This window comes from Microtus ochrogaster, chromosome 8 (assembly GCF_000317375.1).
Source record: "Microtus ochrogaster isolate Prairie Vole_2 chromosome 8, MicOch1.0, whole genome shotgun sequence".
Taxonomy (NCBI): domain Eukaryota; kingdom Metazoa; phylum Chordata; class Mammalia; order Rodentia; family Cricetidae; genus Microtus; species Microtus ochrogaster.
Genome location: NC_022015.1, coordinates 33247631 through 33266870, shown reverse-complemented (window position 1 = coordinate 33266870; position 19240 = coordinate 33247631). Strand labels below are relative to the sequence as shown.

The 19240-nt window shown below is 41.4% G+C and overlaps 2 protein-coding genes across 2 annotated transcripts; one reads left to right on the top strand and one right to left on the bottom strand.

Annotated features, from left to right (window-relative positions):
* Window positions 1-369: 369 nt before the first annotated feature.
* Window positions 370-1233, top strand: LOC101993426 (olfactory receptor 13A1-like). Its single transcript, XM_013347840.1, has one exon. The coding sequence runs from the start codon at window positions 370-372 to the stop codon at window positions 1231-1233; it is 864 nt and encodes a 287-aa protein (XP_013203294.1).
* A 4163-nt stretch (window positions 1234-5396) lies between these two features.
* LOC101987038 (olfactory receptor 13G1-like) lies at window positions 5397-6320 on the bottom strand. Its single transcript, XM_005351471.2, has one exon. The coding sequence runs from the start codon at window positions 6318-6320 to the stop codon at window positions 5397-5399; it is 924 nt and encodes a 307-aa protein (XP_005351528.1).
* Window positions 6321-19240: the final 12920 nt, after the last annotated feature.

The following is a 19240-nucleotide window of genomic DNA, read 5'->3' as shown; positions in this document are numbered from 1 at the left end:
GGCCCTTGGTATCTTTTAAAAGAATGGCACATATGTTTATAGGAGTTCCAGGTCTTAAGATATCATAGGACATAATAAATACCAAAGATAACAGTTGTTATAGAGGGATACTGCTTACCACAGGCAGGGTTTCCTTTTGTTCTGGGTCTTTTGTGTGCAGAGTGCAGAGCTCAGACTAGCACATACTATGTTGAGAGATGATGTCATCATGTTAATTATGTGTTTTCTACAGCAACAGCACCCATGACAAGCATTCCTAGTCACACCTGAAAGACCCTATTAGAGATGAAGGATGCTCTACACCCTGTGTCTCCTTGACCACACCCACCTGTGTCACAGTAACTCCCAGGGGCTCAATTTCAAATCGCAATGAACAACTATACGGATGTGGCAGAGTTTATACTGCAGGGATTTTCTATGGATCCTGGGTTCCAGGCTTTCTTCTTGGCCTTTTCCTCCACTTTCTATATCCTGGCTCTTGCAGGAAACACCCTCATTTTCATGGCCATCAGCCTGAACCCAGGTCTTCACACCCCCATGTACTTCTTCCTTGCAAACCTGGCTCTGTTGGACATTACCTGCACATCCACTGTTCTTCCCAAGATGTTGGAGGGTCTGGTGGGGAAGGGCAGCCACATCTCTTATAAGGGATGCTTGACCCAGCTTTTCTTCTTAACCTGGGTTCTGGGGGCTGAGCTGCTGCTACTCACAGCCATGGCCTATGACCGCTATGTGGCCATCTGCCGCCCACTGCACTACAGCATGCTGATGAGTCGGCCAGTCTGTGTCCTGCTGGCAGCCAGTGTGTGGGCCATCAGTGCAATCAACACATCTGTGCACACTGGCCTGATGGCACGGCTCCATTTCTGTGGCCCCAACCAAATTCATCACTTTTTATGTGAAATCCCAGCACTGCTACTGCTGTCTTGCAGCCCGACCACCCTCAACAACATCATGGCTGTCATTGCAGATGTTTATTTTGGTGTGGTCAACTTTCTGTTTACCATGGTATCCTACAGCTTCATCATTGCCAGTATCCTACGCATCCGCTCTGCCGAGGGTAAGAGGCGTGCTTTCTCCACGTGCTCTGCCCATCTGGTAGTGGTCACCTTGTATTACTCCACTATCATCTATGCCTATGTGCAGCCTGGCTCCGGATCCTCCTTGGAAAATAGCAAGGTGGTGACCTTATTGTACACAGCAGTCAGCCCTACTCTGAATCCCCTCATTTAGTCCCTGAGGAATAAGGATGTCAAAGTGGCCCTCAGGAAGGTGTTTTCCTGTGTCTGTTAAGGAGATAGAAAGCACTGGTGTGGCTTGATCCAGCTGTTGATGAACTAGTTGGAACCTATGACTAAGAATCTGATGTCATGTCAAGGAACAGAAGTAACAGAAGTGCATTTTATGTGACAGACAAACATACAATGTGCCTCTCTTGGTGGCTACTGGGCATTTCTTCCTGTCAGTGAGGGCATCCATGGTTGGGGCAGGCTGCACGTCTAGATGGAGGAAGGACAGAGATGAGGGAGCCATTATGGGGCTGGAAAGAGACCTCACACTGGAGAGATTCCCAGAAGGCCATAAGAATGACCATGGCTAAGACTCTAAGCAATAGAGGAGAGGGTGCCCGACCTGGCCTTGCCCTGTAATCAGACTGATGGATATCTTAAATGCTACAATAGAACCTTCATTTAGTGGCTGGCCGAAGCAGAGGCAGAGACCCAGAGTAGAGTAAAAGGCTGAGCTCCCAAAGTCCAGTTGAAGAGTGGGAGGCGTGAGAACATGAGGAGAGGTCAAGACCATGATGGGGACACGCACTGAAACAGTTTACCTGAGCTAATGGGAGCTCACCAGCTCCAGCCGGACAAGGACAGAATCAAAATAGTCCCTCTGAATATGAGTGACAGTTGTATGGCTGGGGCAGCCTGCGGGGGCCCACAGGTAGTGGCACAAAGATTTCTCCTTCGTGCTTGTACTGACTTTTGGAAACCTATTCTTTTTGGATGGAAGTCTTGCTTGGCCTGGATATAGTGGGGAGGTCCTTGGACTTTCCCCAAGGTAATGTGCCTTACTCTCTCTGAGGAGTGGATGGGGGTGGTGGAAGGTATTGGTGAAGGGAAAAGAAGGAAGAGAGGGAGTGATAACTGGGATTGGTATGTAAAATGAAAAAAGACAGCTTGTTTTCTGTTTAAAAAACTAAAACGAAATAAATTACAAAATATTCAATAAATTAAAGGAAAACACAACAATATACATCATTCAGACACTCTGCATATTTTTCATCTTTGTGTGCCTTTTTATATTATTTTTACTGTATCTTTAAAGACTTTCTTTTATTGTTTAAAGCTATTTCTTTTTATTACTATCTATACTGTTTTTCCTCTCTCTCCCAAGCCTATGTACATTGTTTTTAAAACACACTGTGTCTTGCTTAGAGGTCTATTATGTCTCACTTTATCCTATTGTGTATCTGATATCTTTTACTGACAAGGAGCATTTTTAAGAAATGCTAAGTGTTGTGGTTGCTGCAAGCCTGGAGGCTGGCTCTCCCCTCAGCCTTTCAATACAGCGGAGGTATGTTTCCTCTGTGAGCCCCATGTTCACCACCCCATCCAAGGATATAGTCGGTCTAAGCAACTTGCCACATGTGCCCAGTGCCTCATCATCACCAGCATCCAGCACATGTGCTCAGCTGGGGAGAAGCAGAAGGCATTATCTACCTACTCATCTCATCTGTGTTAGTTAATGTTTCTTTTGCTGTGAAGAGACACCATCACCATGACAACTCTTATAAGGAAAACATTTAATTGGGGTTGGTTTTCAGTTCAGAGGTTAACATCATGGTAGGGAGGATGGCAGATGTGATGCTGGCTACATCTTGATCAGAAGGCAAACGGAAGTTGACTGAAACATTGGGCGGTATTCTGAGCTTAGGGAACCTCAAAGCCTACCCCTACAGTGACACACTTCCTTCAACCTTCTCAAACAAAGTCACATCTCCTAAAACTGCCACTCTGTATGTGATTATAGGGTCCAACTACATGCAAAGTACCAGGCCACATTGATATGGAATTCCCTTCTATATGCTATGGATATGTTTTATTACAATTGGTTAATAAAGAGTCTGCTTTGTCCTATGTAAGGGCAGAATACTGATAGGCAGGAAAACTAAACTGAATGCAGGGAGAAAGAATGCGGAGTCAGGCAGGTGCCATGTAACCGCCCTAGAAGCAAGAAGAAACAAACCACAAGCCTCATAATAGAAATGGGTTAATTTAAGATTTAAGAGATAACTAGGAATACTTCTGAGTCATTGGACTAAGAGTATTCTAATTAATATCAATTCTGTGTGATTATTCGGGGCAGGGGCAGTCAGGAAATGAAGAATCAGTCTCCATTTACACCACATCATTATGCTCTCTATTAATCATCCAAGTTCAGTGTCGCCTTCCAACTTGCCCAGAGAGAAATTAATTGCCCGCAGGAATGTACAAGAGTTCCTGAGCTGCACGCTGAGCCCCTTCACCTGTGCACTGAAGAACAAGAATGTCAAGGACGCTTTGAAGAGACTTTTGCACTCCCTTCGATGTTAGTTGGAAATATGTACATTGCCGTTCTGACACGGTAAGCCTGTCTCTCACCTGCCTTGCTAAGAGTATCTTCCTGTCTTTGTGCTTTGTGTTCTGTCTTTGTGTTTGACTGTGGATGTTATAGAAAATTGCCTTCAAATTCAGAACCTGGATGTGTGTTTTTGTCCCGTGTTGGTAGTTTTGATTAGTTGAAACATGTCTACGTACACCAAATATATATTGATCCACGTCACCACCACCCCAAGACCTGACAGTTGCTCTTCTTTTATATAGAAAGTCATGTTGCCTGCCCAAAGGGACACAGAGAGCCTTGCTTTTCTGAGCTAAGTACTTATTTATCAGCTACTACTTCCGGTATGTGTACATCACTATATCAATATGAACGTTGGTAAATAAATGATCTGATCTGTGTCTTCTCCCTATTTTACGTATAGTCAAGTGCTCTTCTTCAGCGGTTCACATGCTACCCCTCAGTCTTCCTTTACGAGTCAAAAGTGTCACATCACTTTGGAATCATTGAATGCAAAGCCTTGTAGCAGTGGAAGGTGTGGTGGAGCTGTTTCCTTACCATGTAGCAGCAGGGAACAGAGGAATTTAAACTGATTTCTCCTCCCCCACCCCTTGTCCCATGCTTCCCTGTCCAAGTGCAACTTGTACTATGCACTTTGAAGATGATACACAGCTGTGCAGTGAATTGTCTTTAGAAATAATTGAAAGATAATCATGGAGGAGTCTCTTAGGAAAATTTTTGGAGATCAATCCAGCCAAGTTAACAATGAATATATTAAGTTAACCATCACAGCCATAAACCATTGGCACGGTTCTGCTTTACCTGCTATTTTTCTCCACACTCCTTACTTTCATCTGTTAATCATGTGTTTTAAAACATCTGTTCTATATTAGTCACGTGACTCTCTAGGATATAGACAAACCCCACAGTGTGTGAAAGGCTCAAGGTATACATGCTCACACCAAGACAAATGCATCTGATAAGCTCTTTATTTCTGAGTTCCTGTCACAGTGGAACAGAGCTCACTGTGTTAACACTACATACAAGAAGCATTGTTGAATAGTAGCAACCTTGATGGATGGTTAGTTTATACAAAACTCATCCAGGCAGGAGAAATGCTGAGGTCCACGTTAGAGCTATGATTTAACAAACCTCTCCAATGACGTGGTGTCTGACAAGAGAGCATCATGTCAGTATCAGGTTCTGGTCTCACATCTTTGAATGCTGAAATCAGGGAAGGTTCCATGGGGATCCTAGGCTCTAAGACTCAGCCTGTAACTCAGGGCATTTATGCGGATTTTCTTCCCTCAACCTGGGGAATGAACCAAGCACCAGGGAAAACTGTGAGGTAAGGGTGAGAAAGATGAAGACAGAAAAATTAGGTCAGCAAATGACTAGAACAAGGGTGGGCAGGGCTCACTATTCGCTAACTCCTTAGCCATTCACTCTTGGTCTTTTCTGCAGAGGTTCAGATATTATCAAATGGGGTTCACTAAAAGGACTGCACTCGATATTTAACTAGATTTGATTTAGTAAGTCATAGAAATAGCTTAACATTTAATAGCTTTGAACATATTTGAACACATTTCTAAGTACGAAGTATAAATAGTTAAACTTATCTAAAACATTTAAATGAGTAGAAATCAGTGTTATCAGGTAAAAAGTATTGTATTTCTTAGCTCAGGTCATGACTTAGCCTGTGGCCGCCAGAATCAGGAGATGCCTAAATTAAGGCTTAAGTGATTTGTTATACTCCTTGCCCACTTCTTCCAGAGTTCCACTCAAAGATCATGTCATCATTGTGGAAATAAAATTTTTTTAAAGGATGCTTTGAATTCCTTATTTCTCAGGGTATAAATCAGGGGGTTCAGAGATGGGGTCACAGTGGTATACAGAACAGCAATGACCTTGTCCAGCATACCAGCAGTTCCTAGGGCTGGCCTGACATAAGTATATAGCACAGTGGAATAATAAAGGGTGACCACTATCAGGTGGGCAGAGCAGGTGGAAAAGGCACGCTTCTTGCCTTCAGCTGAGCGGATGCGCAGGATACTGGCGATGATGAAGCCATAGGATGTCATGGTCAAGAGGAAGTTCAAACCAGTCAAGAACATGTCTGCAATGACAGTCATGATGTCGTTGATAAAGGTGGGGCTGCAGGACAGCATGAGCACAGAAGGGATTTCACAAAAGAAGTGTTTGATGAGATTGGGGCCACAGAAGGACAGTGGCAACACTAGACAAGTGAGTACCAAGGAATTGAGAGCCCCTGTAAACCACACAAAGGTTGCAAGGGCCACACAGACCCTGCCACTCATGAGGGTTCCATAGTGCAATGGCCGGCAGATTGCAAGATAGCGGTCATAGGCCATGGCAGAGAAGAGCAGAAGCTCAGAGCCCAGGACCCAGGAGAAGATGAACATCTGTAGGAGACATCCCCCATAAGATATGGTGTTCTCGGTCACCAGGCTCTGCAGGACCTTGGGTAGGACAGTCACAGTGCAGATCACATCCATCAGGGCAAGGTTAACTAGGAAGAAATACATGGGTGTGTGGAGGCTGGGACTTCTGTGGATGGTTGTGATAATCAGGCCATTGCCAACTATGGCCACCATGAACAAGATAAAGAAGAAGCAGAAGAGGGCATCCTGGATCCAGGGGTCATCTACAAAGCTTTGTAGGATGAACATGGTCACAACTGACTGGTTTTCAGGAGCCATGGATAACACTGTGTACACTTAGGATGGGAGTCGTAGCTTGGGATTCTGGCAAAAAAAGAATGACCTTTATTCTAATTAACAAAAAATATTTTAAATCTCAGTTAATATTCAATGCTGTGTAACGAAGAACCTATTCTGGTAAGAAAACAAAGTTTAAATTTTATTCTCATGGATCACATGATAAAGGAATGATCAGATCAAGGACACGCCCCACATGGGCTCTGCTATGAATATGGGTGGACCCTGAGTACAAGTTCCTGAACAAACAATTCCATACATGCTGTACATCATCACACATGGAGGGAGAGTTGGCCATGGTCACATCAGCCATCCATGAGGACACAGTGACTGGTGATTGTGGTGTGGATGCTATGAAGACATGGTCACTCGTGATCATCAGTGGGACTGTGGAAAGGCACAGGGGCAGTGAGAACAGTTTCCTCTGGTGCTGGCTGCTTGTCTGAGATTGTGGGGAATAACACACAGAACATTCACTGAGTGACCGATTCTCTGGAGACATAACCAATGTGGTCTTTGTGACAGTGTGACATCTCATGCAGGTGACAACAATGACCCCAGAACTTCCTGTCTTGGAACTCTATTCCACTAGGACACTAATCTAGAACATAACATTCAACACTCATACTCAAGCTAAGGGGGAAAAGGGGGTTCCTAAGGAATCTAGGGTGTCTCTCAATACCTTGTGCCATAGGAACTCCGCTGATCGCAGCCCCAGTTCCTGCAAGGCAGCTCAGAGAGCCATCTGAAGGAACCAAGCCATCCCTGTAGGATTTCACATTGCCAGTCACTATTCAGAAAACACACACCCTGAATTATGAGAACGCAGGCATTGTTGAGAAGACATGGCGTTGTGGCAACCCAGACTGGGTCCTGCTGGACTGTGTGTGTATTGGTCACTTGACACTTCCTACTACCAGACTCTGTCAATTAGGGCATAGTGAAGGGAACATTACTGAATGTGAGTTATGAATCAGAAGCTAAGAGTGACAGGTGACAGGACGTTCCTCTGTGGTCTGCTACATGGAATGCACACAGTATGGCAGGCTGCTCTCGTCCAACAATCACATGTAGCATGAAAATACAAGTCAGGTTTCACAGTAGAGCATTTCACATGTTTCCAGTGTAGAGTGCTCTAAAACACAACAGTCCTGGAAGCTCAGTTACAGGCATTTCCCACACATGATGCCAAGCCCCATTTCTCCATCCCTGCTCCAGAGGGGTTTGCAAGGAGAGTAGTGTCGGTGAGACCCAGCTGTGTTTGCCTTAGTCCCACCTTAAACCCAGCAAATCAAGATCAATGTGACAATGGCATGAACTGGACTGGCATGCCTGCAAACTTCCTCCTGGGGACATTCATAATTCTGTTATCATACAACCTCAGATTAGTCTACACACAACCAGTAGACCTTCTATTTCACAAAGAGCTCTAATAGTCATTGGGCAGTGGCTGGGACTTGTACATGGCGTCCCTGAGTACCAAGAGTAATAGACTCAGCTTCCAGATTTAGCAGACAAAATACAGGAAGCTAAGATAAACAAGAGCACACTTTCAGAAACATCTCAAATCCTGCCTAGGAAATCCCAATTCTAAATAGCATTTGTTACTGATATAAAATGCAATTTGATCTGGACTTCATCTATTTTTTTGCCACTGATGTCCCTTAAAGACCACACAGCCTTTACCTTATGTGTCTGTGAGGCCAGAATCAATTGAGGATACCTCTTTGTCAGCATTCACACATCTAAGAGTTAATCACTATGTCAAACATGTGAGAATATGCTCCCTGTCCCACACTTACCTTTAATACCTGCACTTTAGTTGCCTGTACAAAGGAGGTAGGAGCAGCTTGGTGTCTGTGTTGTCCAGGCAGCCTGAGAAAATAAGAAAAGAGGGAATCCAGGGTCATTCCTCCTCCTGGGGAAAGTGAAGTAGCTCTGCAGGTCATCCTCAGGGGGATGAGGGTGAAATGTCACAGGTGACCCAGAGAGGCTAAGGAGCTTGATACAGGAATTCCTGCTGGATTGTACCCACAAATATTTGAGTCACCCCCAATCATCACTCTACTTCCTAGTTAAGGAATTGAGACTTACTTATTCCAAAACCTCAACTAACGTGGTCCTACCATGTCTTTGTTTAGTTGTGAGAAAGACACATGAAATCTACATGGAGAAAAAATATCCCTGTTTTTCAAAAATCTGGAAAAGTACATGAGTATTAAGCTTACCTGTATGTCCATAGGCATGAGTCTGGATATCCAACAGAATATGTATAAAGAAACCTGAAGAGACAGAGAGAGAGAGAGAGAGAGAGAGAGAGAGAGAGAGAGAGAGAGAGAGAGAGAGAGAGAGAGAGAGAGAGAGAGAGAAAGCAAATGTACTATTAGCCATTATCCAGAGATAGTTCCTGGACCTGTTGATTTTCCTCTCTAGATTTCAGAAACATCCATAGCAATATATTTATGTTCTTCTGACATCAGAGACCCTGTGTCTCCAATCTCACACCAAGACTGTATAATTACATCTCCTGATTGAACAGCTGACAGGAAAGAATAGCAAAACTTAAGTAACAATACACTTTAAGATTTTTGAAAGGAAGGATATTTTCCAGATATGTCCCTAAGACTTTGCCATAGGGTTGGTGACCCCTCCCAGAGAGATGCCTCTTTATCCTACAGAAGATTATTGGCTAGATCATGTCCTCACCAGAACATTTGGGCTTCAGGGATGCTTTGGTCCTGAGAAGTACAGAGGTATCTGTTAGCTTCAGATAATCTGGGTTTAAATCTAGGTAGCTTTGGCTGTGTGATGCAATCCATAGCAGTCTTGGCCCCATGGGAAGCCTACCCCAGGGCCCTGGCTGAAGTGGCCTTGCATCTATCTGTGATGTCAACATTAGAAAGTGGCAATAAAAAAGATCTTGGCCCCAAGGGCAGAATGAAAAGCCACAGGTTCTGTTTTCCATGACAGGAACTCAGATGCTTTCCCAGTTGGAGCTCACTTCTTCACACCTAAGTCTCAGCTGAAAACATAGCAGAGAAGCTCTCAGGGTTAGATGTTCACTGGTTTAAGTTCACCAGGAAAGGATCTCAGATTTCTCTAGCTTCATGGGCCATCACTGTCTGTATTGATGTTGTAATGAACAATTTTGTGTGGAAAGGGACAATCTACACATTGTATCCTGACCTTGACTGACAGAGATTGAGTATCCACGTGAGCTAGGCAAGACAGGAGTCCAAGATACAAGAGCGTTCTGTAGCACGCCTCAGCTCCCCTGGAGCTGTGGGGAGTTTTATACTCATCAGACTGCTTCTTTGAAAGTCTAGTTCCTCAAAAAAGTGCCAGCCATGTGTCCTCAAATGAATTCACGTCTCCAATGTATATTCTCACACTTGCTCTCCAAGTCAAAGGTTTTGGGATGTCAGTTGTCTTCAGTTTCACTATATACAGAAACATAATACAGTTAAAAATGGCATCCTTAGTCTGGGAATTTTTGTATATTTAAAATTCAGAAGTAGTGTAAACATTTTTATTTTAGTTTGTAATGTCGATGCTCCTTTATGTTTATCACAAACACACATACACACACACAAAAATCACACATACATCTTTTAGGATAGCAATTTGCCCTTTTATTTTGTTCTTAGTGTTTTCAGTGTTGCCAAAGCATTATCATAGTCTAAAATCCTTGTTGTCAGTAATGGTGTGGGAGGTCCTTCTATCTGTGTTGCTTTTATTGATTAATGGATAAAAAACTGGCTTGGCATATGGCATGGGAGGAATAGGGCAGAGTCAGAGAGAAGCCATGACCTGCCACCAGAAACAGATGTGTTGAAACTTTAGCCAGTAAGCCACAGCCACATGACAATACATAGATGAATAGAAATGGGTTAAATCGATATGCAAGAATTAGCCAATAAGAAGCTAGAGCTATTGGGCCAAGCAATGACTTAAATAATACAGTTTCTGTGTGGTTATTTCAGTTCTGGGCAACTGAGACAAACAAGCAGCCTCCTGCTACAAATTGATGCTCCAACACATGCTAGTTACATCCATGTAAAACCTAAAAGTTTAAAAAGTGATTCTAGACACAAAAGAACAGAGTTAAGCATGGCTTTTGGTAGCTACAAATTTTTTTTCTAGATGGGCTTGTAGTGAGCAAGGCACTACAGGGTGTGGTAAAAACTGTACAGCTTCATTTAAAAAAAAGTGGCTTTCTGGTTCACCAGCATGAATAGCTCCAACTGGAGGTCCAGCTATGGAGCATTTGAATGAGTTTTGTGAGCAACATGCTATGGCTTGCTTGGTAGCAATATGGACCAGCTCTGTGCCTAGAAATGGGGCACTGTGCATGGCTCTCTGAGGCAGTGAGAAGCTCTACAATCCTGGACTGTGTGGAGAAAGCAAAAAGTAACGGGTATACCCTAGTAATGCCACAGCTTAAGTTTTTAAGAAGCTCTTAGCATTTTAAGAAGCACTCCTGGACAGTAAAGAATTACAGATGCACAATAGGACAGATTCAGACATAAAGGTACTCTACATGGGTCATACTGTTGTATAAATATACATAGGCTTGGGAGAGAAAAGAAAAAATATAAAGAGTTATAAAAATTGTTAAAAAATAAAGGTCTTTAAAGAGACAGAGTACAGACAGTCATAATAGAGTAAAAAATAATAAGCTACATAGAGATGGAATGTACACAGACAGTCTGGGTTATGTATATTATTGTTTTCTTTGAATTTTTTGACTGTGAAGGAGCTAAGCACAGAGAGACATTTCATTGTATGGGCTGTTAAGCCAAACCAGCATGTATATTATAAAGGTATCTTGACTTCAAAATTTGAGTCTAAGGATATGTTGCTTTGGAAAAGAGGTTCTTCTTCCATACTACTATGATTTGATGGACCAAGACCTCCTGAAACGTTACCTTGAACACCCCTCAAAAAATTACTTTGTCCAACTCCTGAGTAAGATGAACCTAGCACACAGGATATACTATAAAAGACCTGATTAACAGCACCCCCACTCAACAGAAAGTAGTCTACAGTACTACACCAAAATTCCCAAATACTGTTTATAAATATTTATTTATATTTAAAGGGGGATATGCTGTAGAGATGGATACTTTGCATATTAAGGCTCTTGGTTTATTGATACAAATTTAAGGTCAATTTTGTTAAATGAATATTTCTGCTCTTGATTTAGATATTGTGCTTGTGCAGCACATTTGAAAATGATGATCTTTCAGGCTTCCTGATTTATGAAAGAGTCTACAAGACATTTTTCAGGACACAGAAAAAAGTGACTGAACTGTCGTTGAAATTTCTTGCTTCACGTAAGAGTCTGCTGGATACTATGGGCCTGTAGGTCAAAGATGGATACCCCAATGGTACAGAGAAACTTTGGGTGACTGTCCAGACAGCGAGATGTCTCTGTCATTTCTAGAGTTTTGGAAGTTGCTTATTTCTTGTTTACTTAGGTAATACTATATCCTTCTGGAGTCTTTGATGGAATTGAAGAATGGATAGTTATAGTTTTCCTTAGTTATGATAAAAGATAAAATAGATATAAATATTGTAACTGTAATTCTTGCTTTATAACTGTTTTGTTATATGTAATTTTACTATGTTAAAGTGAAAGCCTTTCTTTTTTGTTTAAACAGAAAAAGGGGAAATGATGTGGGAGTCTTCTGTTTGTGTTGATTTCATTGGTTAAATAAAGAAACTGCCTTGGCCCTTTAATAGGACAGAAAATTAGGTAGGCAGAGTAAACAGAACAGAATGCTGGGAGAAAGAAGCCGGGTCAGGCAGTCATCGTGATTCTCCCACCCGAGACAGACACAGGTTAAGATCTCTCCTGGTAAGCTACCTCATGGTGCTACACTCATTAATAGAAATGGGTTAATTAATATGTGAGAGTTAGCTCATAAGAGGCTAGAGCTAATGGGCCAAGCAGTGTTTAAAAGAATACAATTTATGTGCTGTTATTTCAGGTAAAGCTAGCTGGGTGGTGGGATGTATAAATAAGAAATATAGGTTAATAGATAATCATCTATAATAGTCATGTTAGTTAGGTTTTCTAGATATATAGAGATATATTTCAGTTAGATAGGTATTCTTCAAATCTTTCAAAATATGGCGTTTAAATGTTTAAGAACTTAGGACTTTTCATGGTAGTGAGACACATCTGGACCTGGCAGCACCACTTACTTCAAAGAGAAGATGGACATCGAAGAGGCTCCTTATGGAGTTTGTTAGCCATTTGGGGAAGAAACTGGTCTTGCCTGGACTGCTTCATGGTATGCTGTAAAAATTGGACCTGAAGAACCCACAGAGAAATGACTGCTAAACTTGACTAAAGGTGAGATGGTCCTTCAAGGTTCCTGTTTCCTGAAAGATACTGCTAGACATTTTTCAGGACTCAGAAGAAAGCAACTGGTGGACTTTGTCATTACAAGGCAGAATAAAAGACTGCTGGATACTATGGGCCTGTAGGCTAAAGATGGATGCCCCAACATTATAGAAGAACTTTGGATAACTGTTTAGGCAGCAAGATGTCTCTGTCAATTCTAGAGTTTTGGAAGTTGCTTGCAATGAACTTCCAGTTTATATAGGTAATATATTCTTCTGGAGTCTTTGATGGATTTGAAGAATTTATAGTTATAGTTTTCCTTAGATATGCTAAAAGAAAAAGTAGACATAAATATTGTAACTGTAGTTTATGCTTGATACTTGTCTTGCTATATGTAATTTTACTATGTTGAAGTTAAAACCTTCCTTTTCATTTAAACAGAAAAGGGGAAATGATGTGGAAGGTCCTTTTGTTTATGTGTTGTTTTTATTGGTTAATGAATAAAAGAACTGCCTTGGCCTGTTGACAGGGAAGAACATAGATAGGCGAGGAAAACTAAATGGAAGGCTGGGAAGAAGAAGGCAGAGTTAGAGAGAAGCCATGAAGCCTCCACCAGAGACAGATGTGCTGAAACCTTGCAAGTAGGCCACAAGCCTCATGGTAAAATATAAAATAATGGAGATGGATTAATTCTAGATGTAAGAACTAGCTAGCAATATGCTTAAGTAATTGTCCAGGAAGTACTTTAAATAATACAGTTTCTGTGTGATTACTTCAGGTCTACGCTAGCCGAGCAGCCAGGAACCAACAAACGGCTTCCTTTAACACAGTGACAGCATTTTGAAAGAATTCTAGACTTAAAGAGGAGATGACAAAGTTCTACACACTTTATCTAGTCTTTTCTCATCCCTTTATGTCATCCACAGACATCTATAAAACCCTCTATCTGGGACCTACAGGGCCACAACAGGCTAGGACTGGGTAGGTATTTATCATTCTTCTTCCTGTCCCTCATTCCAAACTCTCCAGTCTCATTACAAGCTCTATAGCAGCCTGGTTGAAGGGGTCTCTCCTCCCATTCCACACCTAAACTTAGGGGACATCATTAAGCCTTGGAGTGAACCCAGTTGTTCTTCCTGTAAACCTTCTCATCTGTCTTCCTCTGTTCCTAGCCCATCCCCATTCCTTCATGTCAAATTCTAGGTTCCAGAAATGCTTTTGACTAGACTCCCAGTAGTCACACCTGGTAGGGATTCTGATTGGCAAGCCACACAATCCTTCCTGCCCTCCATTATTATCTTTCCATTCTTGGGCATTTTATTTGTATTTTAATAAAAAAAAATGTTTGCCTGAAGATCAGAAAGTAAAACAGCCTCACTGGTCACCCTTACAGAGCAGATAGTGGTAACACACACATTTAATCCCAATTAAATCAAGACCAGGTGAACAATTTAACTAAACCTATAACCTGCAAGGAAAGAGAAACAGTCATCAAGAGCATTTCAACCAAAAAACCCCAGAGCTGAATAGTTTCAGTGTAGAATTCTACCATATAGTTAATTCCCTATACTCCTTAAATTGTACCTTATAATAGAAACATAAGGAACATTGCCAACCTCTTTTTATGAGGCTACAAATATTCTGATACTGAAAATGCACAAAGACTCAACCAAGAAGAACTATAGATTAATATCATCTTATGAAAATAGATGCAAAATACTCGATAAAATACTGGCAACCAATCCAAGAGCACATAAAAAAAATCATCCACCATGATCAAGTCAGCTTCATTCCAAAGATGCAGGGAAGGTTCAACATACTAAACTTTATCAGTGAAATCCACCATATAAATAAACTGAAAGAAAAAAAGGTTATGATCCTCTCATTAGATATTGAAAAACTATTCAACAAAATCCACTACCTCTTCATGATAAAGGTCTTGGAGAGATCAGGGATAAAAGAAACATATCTAAATACAATAAAAGCAATATACAGCAAGCTGACAATCAACATCAAATTAAATGGAGAGAAACTCAACGTGATTCCACTAAAATCAGAAACAAGACAAGGTTGTCCACTCTCTCCATGTCCATTTCACATAATTCTTGAAGTTCTGGCTAGAGCAATAAGAAAACAAAAGGAGATCAAGGGACTTCAGATTGGAAAAGAAGAATTTCAATTTTAGCTATTTTCAGATAAGTTAGTATACATAAGTAACCCCCAAAATTCTACTAGGGAACTCATACAGCTGACAAATACCCTCAGTATTGTGGTAGAATATAAGATCAATTAAAAAAAATCAGTAGACATACTCTATACAAACAATAAAGAAGGTGAAAAAGAAATCAGAGAAACATCACCCTTCACAATAGACAATGCTAGCAAAAATATCTTGGGGTAGCACTAACCAAAGAAGTGAAAGACCTGTTTAACAGGAACATTGAGTCTTTGAAGAAAGAAATTGAAGAAGATACCAGAAAATGGAAAGCTCTCCCATGCTCTTGGATAGGAATAATGAACATAATGAAAAATGGCAATCCTACGAAAAGCAATCTATAAATTCAATGCAATCCACATCAAAATCACAACACAATTCTTCACAGTCCTTGAAAGAACATTCTTCAATTTCATATGGAAAAACAAAAAAAAACCCAGGATAACCAAAACAGTGCTGTTCAAAAAGGAACTTCTGAAGGCATTACCATCCCTGACATCAAGCTCTATTACAGAGCTACAGTAATAAAAACTGCTTGATATTGGCATAAAAACAGACAGGTTGACCAATTGAATTGAATCAAAGACTCAGATATTAATCCACATACCTATGAACACCTGATTTTTGACAAAAGAGCTAAAATTACACAATGGAAAAAAGAGAGCATCTTCAACAAATGGTGCTGGCAAAACTGGATATTAACATGTACAAAAATGAAATAGATTCATATCTATCCCCATGCACAAAACCCAAGTACAAATGGATTAAAGACCCCAATATAAATCTGACCACACTGAATCTGATAGAAGAGAAAATGGGGAGCCAGGCAGTAGTGGCGCATGCTTTTAACCCCAGCCCGAGGCAGGCGGATCTCTGTGAGTTCAAGGCCAGCCTGATCTACAAGAGCTAGTTCTAGGACAGGAACCAAAAACTACGGAGAAACCCTGTCTCGAAAAATAAAAAAAAAAAAAAAAAGAAGAAGAAGAGAAAGTGGGAAGTACCCTGCAATACATGGGCACAGGAGACTAATTCCTACATAAAACACCAGCAGCACAGATGCTGAGAGCAACAATAAATAAATGGAACTTCCCGAAACTGAGAAGTTTCTATAAAGTGAAGGACACAGTCATTAAGACAAAAAGGCAACATATTGAATGGGAGAAGAACTTCACCAACAAACAAACAAAGGTCTGATCTCCAAAATACATAAAGAACTCAAAAAATTAGACATTAAAATTCTAAATAACCCAATTAAAAATGGGGTACTGAACTGAAGAGAGAATTCTCAACAGAAGAATTTCAAATGGCCAAAAGATACTTAAGGACATGTTCAACTTCCTTAGCTATCAAGAAAATGCAAATCAAAACAACTTTAAGATACCATCTTACACCTGTCAGAATGGCTAAAAATCAAAAACACCAATGATAGCTTATGCTGGAGAGGATGTGGAGTAAGGGGAACACTCATCCATTGCTGGTAGAAAAGCAAACTTGTACAACCATTTTGGAAATTGTTGGGAGCCAATTTCCTCCTAAAATCATTGCAGGAACCATCACTCTGGGGAGTCTACAGAGAACCCCACACCCATAATTGTGTTAGGAATCGTTCTATTGACAGAGCCTACCCCACACCCAAATTGGCTGATGGAGAGCTATCTGTTAGCGGAACCCACCCCACATTACAAACTACCTAGGGAACTAGGTGTGGCAACTCGCGACTTCCTGGCCTATGTGACCTGACCGAAGGTAACCTCCTGGCTACATGACCAATGTGAACCACGCGGCAAGAGCTCAGGCCCCTGTGCCCATCCCCCAACTCCTTACCCTATATAAAGCTGTACACCATCTCTAATAAACGGAGGCTCTGACAAATGTAGCATGGCTTTCTTCTTCTCTCCTAGCCCATTTATCTTACAGATAGTGCCTCTCCGGGACCCTGGAATAACTGAACTGCCAGATGGTTACTAACGCTAGACTAAGTAACCCATCAAGGCAATCAACAGGAAATCAGTGTGGCAGTTTCTCAAATAATTGGGAGTCAACCTACCTCAGGACCCAGCAATACCACTCTTGGGAATATACTCAAAAGCATTTGTTCAACTATGTTCATAGTAACATTATTTGTAATAGCCAGAACCTGGAAACAACCTAGATATCCCTTAATGCAGAATGGATAAAGAAAATGTGGAATATATACACATTAGAGTACTACTCAGCAGTAAAAAACAATGACGTCTTGAATTTTGCATGCAAATGGATGGAAATAGAAAACACTATCCTGAGTGAGATAACCCAGATCCAAAAATATAAATATGGTATGTACTCACTCATTAGTGGATTCTAGCCATAAGCAAAGGACATTGAGCCTATAGTTCATGACCTGGAGAAGCTAAGTAATAAGGTGAACCCAAAGAAAAACATATATAGATCCTCCTGGAAATTGAAAGTAGATAAGATTGCAGGGAAAAAGTTGGGGCATGGGAGTGGTAGTGGGTGGGGGAAGGTGAGAGGGGAAGAAAGAGGAGAGAAGAGGAGGGTTGAGGAGAACTTGGGGGAGTGGGATGTTTGAGACGAAGGATGGATATGGGAGAAGAAAAGGAGATACCTTAATTGAGGGAGCCATTTTGGGGTTGGCAAGAGGCTTGGCTCTGGAGGGGTTTCCAGGAGTCTACAGGGATGGCCCCAGCTAGGGCCCTGGGTAGTAGAGGAGAGGGTGCCTGAACTGGCCTTGTCCTTTAGTCAGACTGATGACTATCTTGAATATCACCAGAGAACCTTTGTCCCATGACAGATGGAGATAGAGACAGAGACCCACATCAGAGCACCAGACTGAGCTCCCAAGGTCCAGTTGAAGAACAGAAGGAGGGAGAATATGAGCAAGGAAGTCAGAATCACCAGGGGTTGATCCACCCACTGAGAAAGTGTGCCTGAGCTAATGGGAGCTCACCAAATCCAGCTGGACTGGGACTTAACAAGCATGAGATCAAACTGGAAACTCTGAATGTGGCTGACAATTTGGGCAGACTGAGGAGCCAATGATAATGGCACTGGGATTTGTCTCTATTGCGTGTACTGACATTTAGGGATCCTATTCTATTTGGATGCATATCTTCCTAAGCCTGGATGTAGGGGGGAGGGCCTTGGACTTCCCACAGGGCAGGGTACCTTGCCCTCTCTCAAAGCTTGAGGGGGAGGGAGGGAAGGTGTGGGGGGGGGTGGAAGGGAAATGGGAAGAGGGGAGGAAATGAAAATTTTGATTGGTGTTATTTATAAAGTAATAAAAAATTTAATTAAAGAAGAACAATGAAAATAGAACTGGATTTTTAACTTGCATGAAACTCAACTCTACATGAAATAAGGACCTCAATGCTAGGCCAGATACACTGAATCTGATAGAATGAAAGTGGAGATAGTCTAGAACTCCTTAGCACAAGAAAAGACTTTCTGGACAGGACAGCAATAGAATAGTTAGTACAGCAATTAATAAATTGGTCCACATGAAACCTAAAATCCTCTTTAAGGCAAAGGCACCATCATTTGTGAAAATGGATGCTTAAAAGAAATCCCACACTAGCTCAGAATTGAGAAATAGATGGTTATTTATTTAGGGGTAAACACACAAATCAGAATTCTCTGCTTGAACAGAGAACAGAGTTTGAATCTAGCAATCCAAAAGAGCAGCCATGGAATAAGGGGCAGACACAGGCTCTGCATCAGCATATATAATAAAAGAGGTCATGCCCCAGTAGGCAGGTCACCACAAGCTGTACGACTTCCTACAGCAATCATTCAGACTAAGTGACAGGCTACAGAATGGAAATAGATCTATTCCAATTACACATCCAATAGAAGGATAATATCTAATACCACTGGACATCAAGAAAATAAAAACCTAGTCTAAAAATATGCAAAACTAAACGAAGAGTTCTCAAAAGATGAATCACAAATGGCTCAGAAGCATTTCAAGACATTTTCAACACCCTTAGTCTTCAAAAAATACAAATCTAAACTACTTGAATATTTCATGTTACACCAGTAAGAAGAGGCAAGATAAGTAAAAGAAATGATAGCTCATGCTGGAGAGTATATGAGTCAAGGGGAACAGCTTACCCATTGCTGGTGGGGCTGCAAACTTCATTGTACAACCACTATGAAATCAGTGTGGTGGTTCCTCAGGAATCTGGGAATAGATCTACTTAAGACCCAGCTAACTCAAAGCCATCCCACTAAAATCAGGAACACGGCAAGGCTGTCCACTCTCTCCATACCTCCTCAATATAGTGCTTGAAGTTTTAGCAATAGCAATAAGAAAACATAAAGGGATCAAGGGGATTC

Coding starts and splice junctions, on each gene's coding strand:
- LOC101993426 (XM_013347840.1), top strand. CDS start 370: ATGAACAACTATACGGATGTGGCAGAGTTTATACTGCAGGGATTTTCT.
- LOC101987038 (XM_005351471.2), bottom strand. CDS start 6,320: ATGGCTCCTGAAAACCAGTCAGTTGTGACCATGTTCATCCTACAAAGC.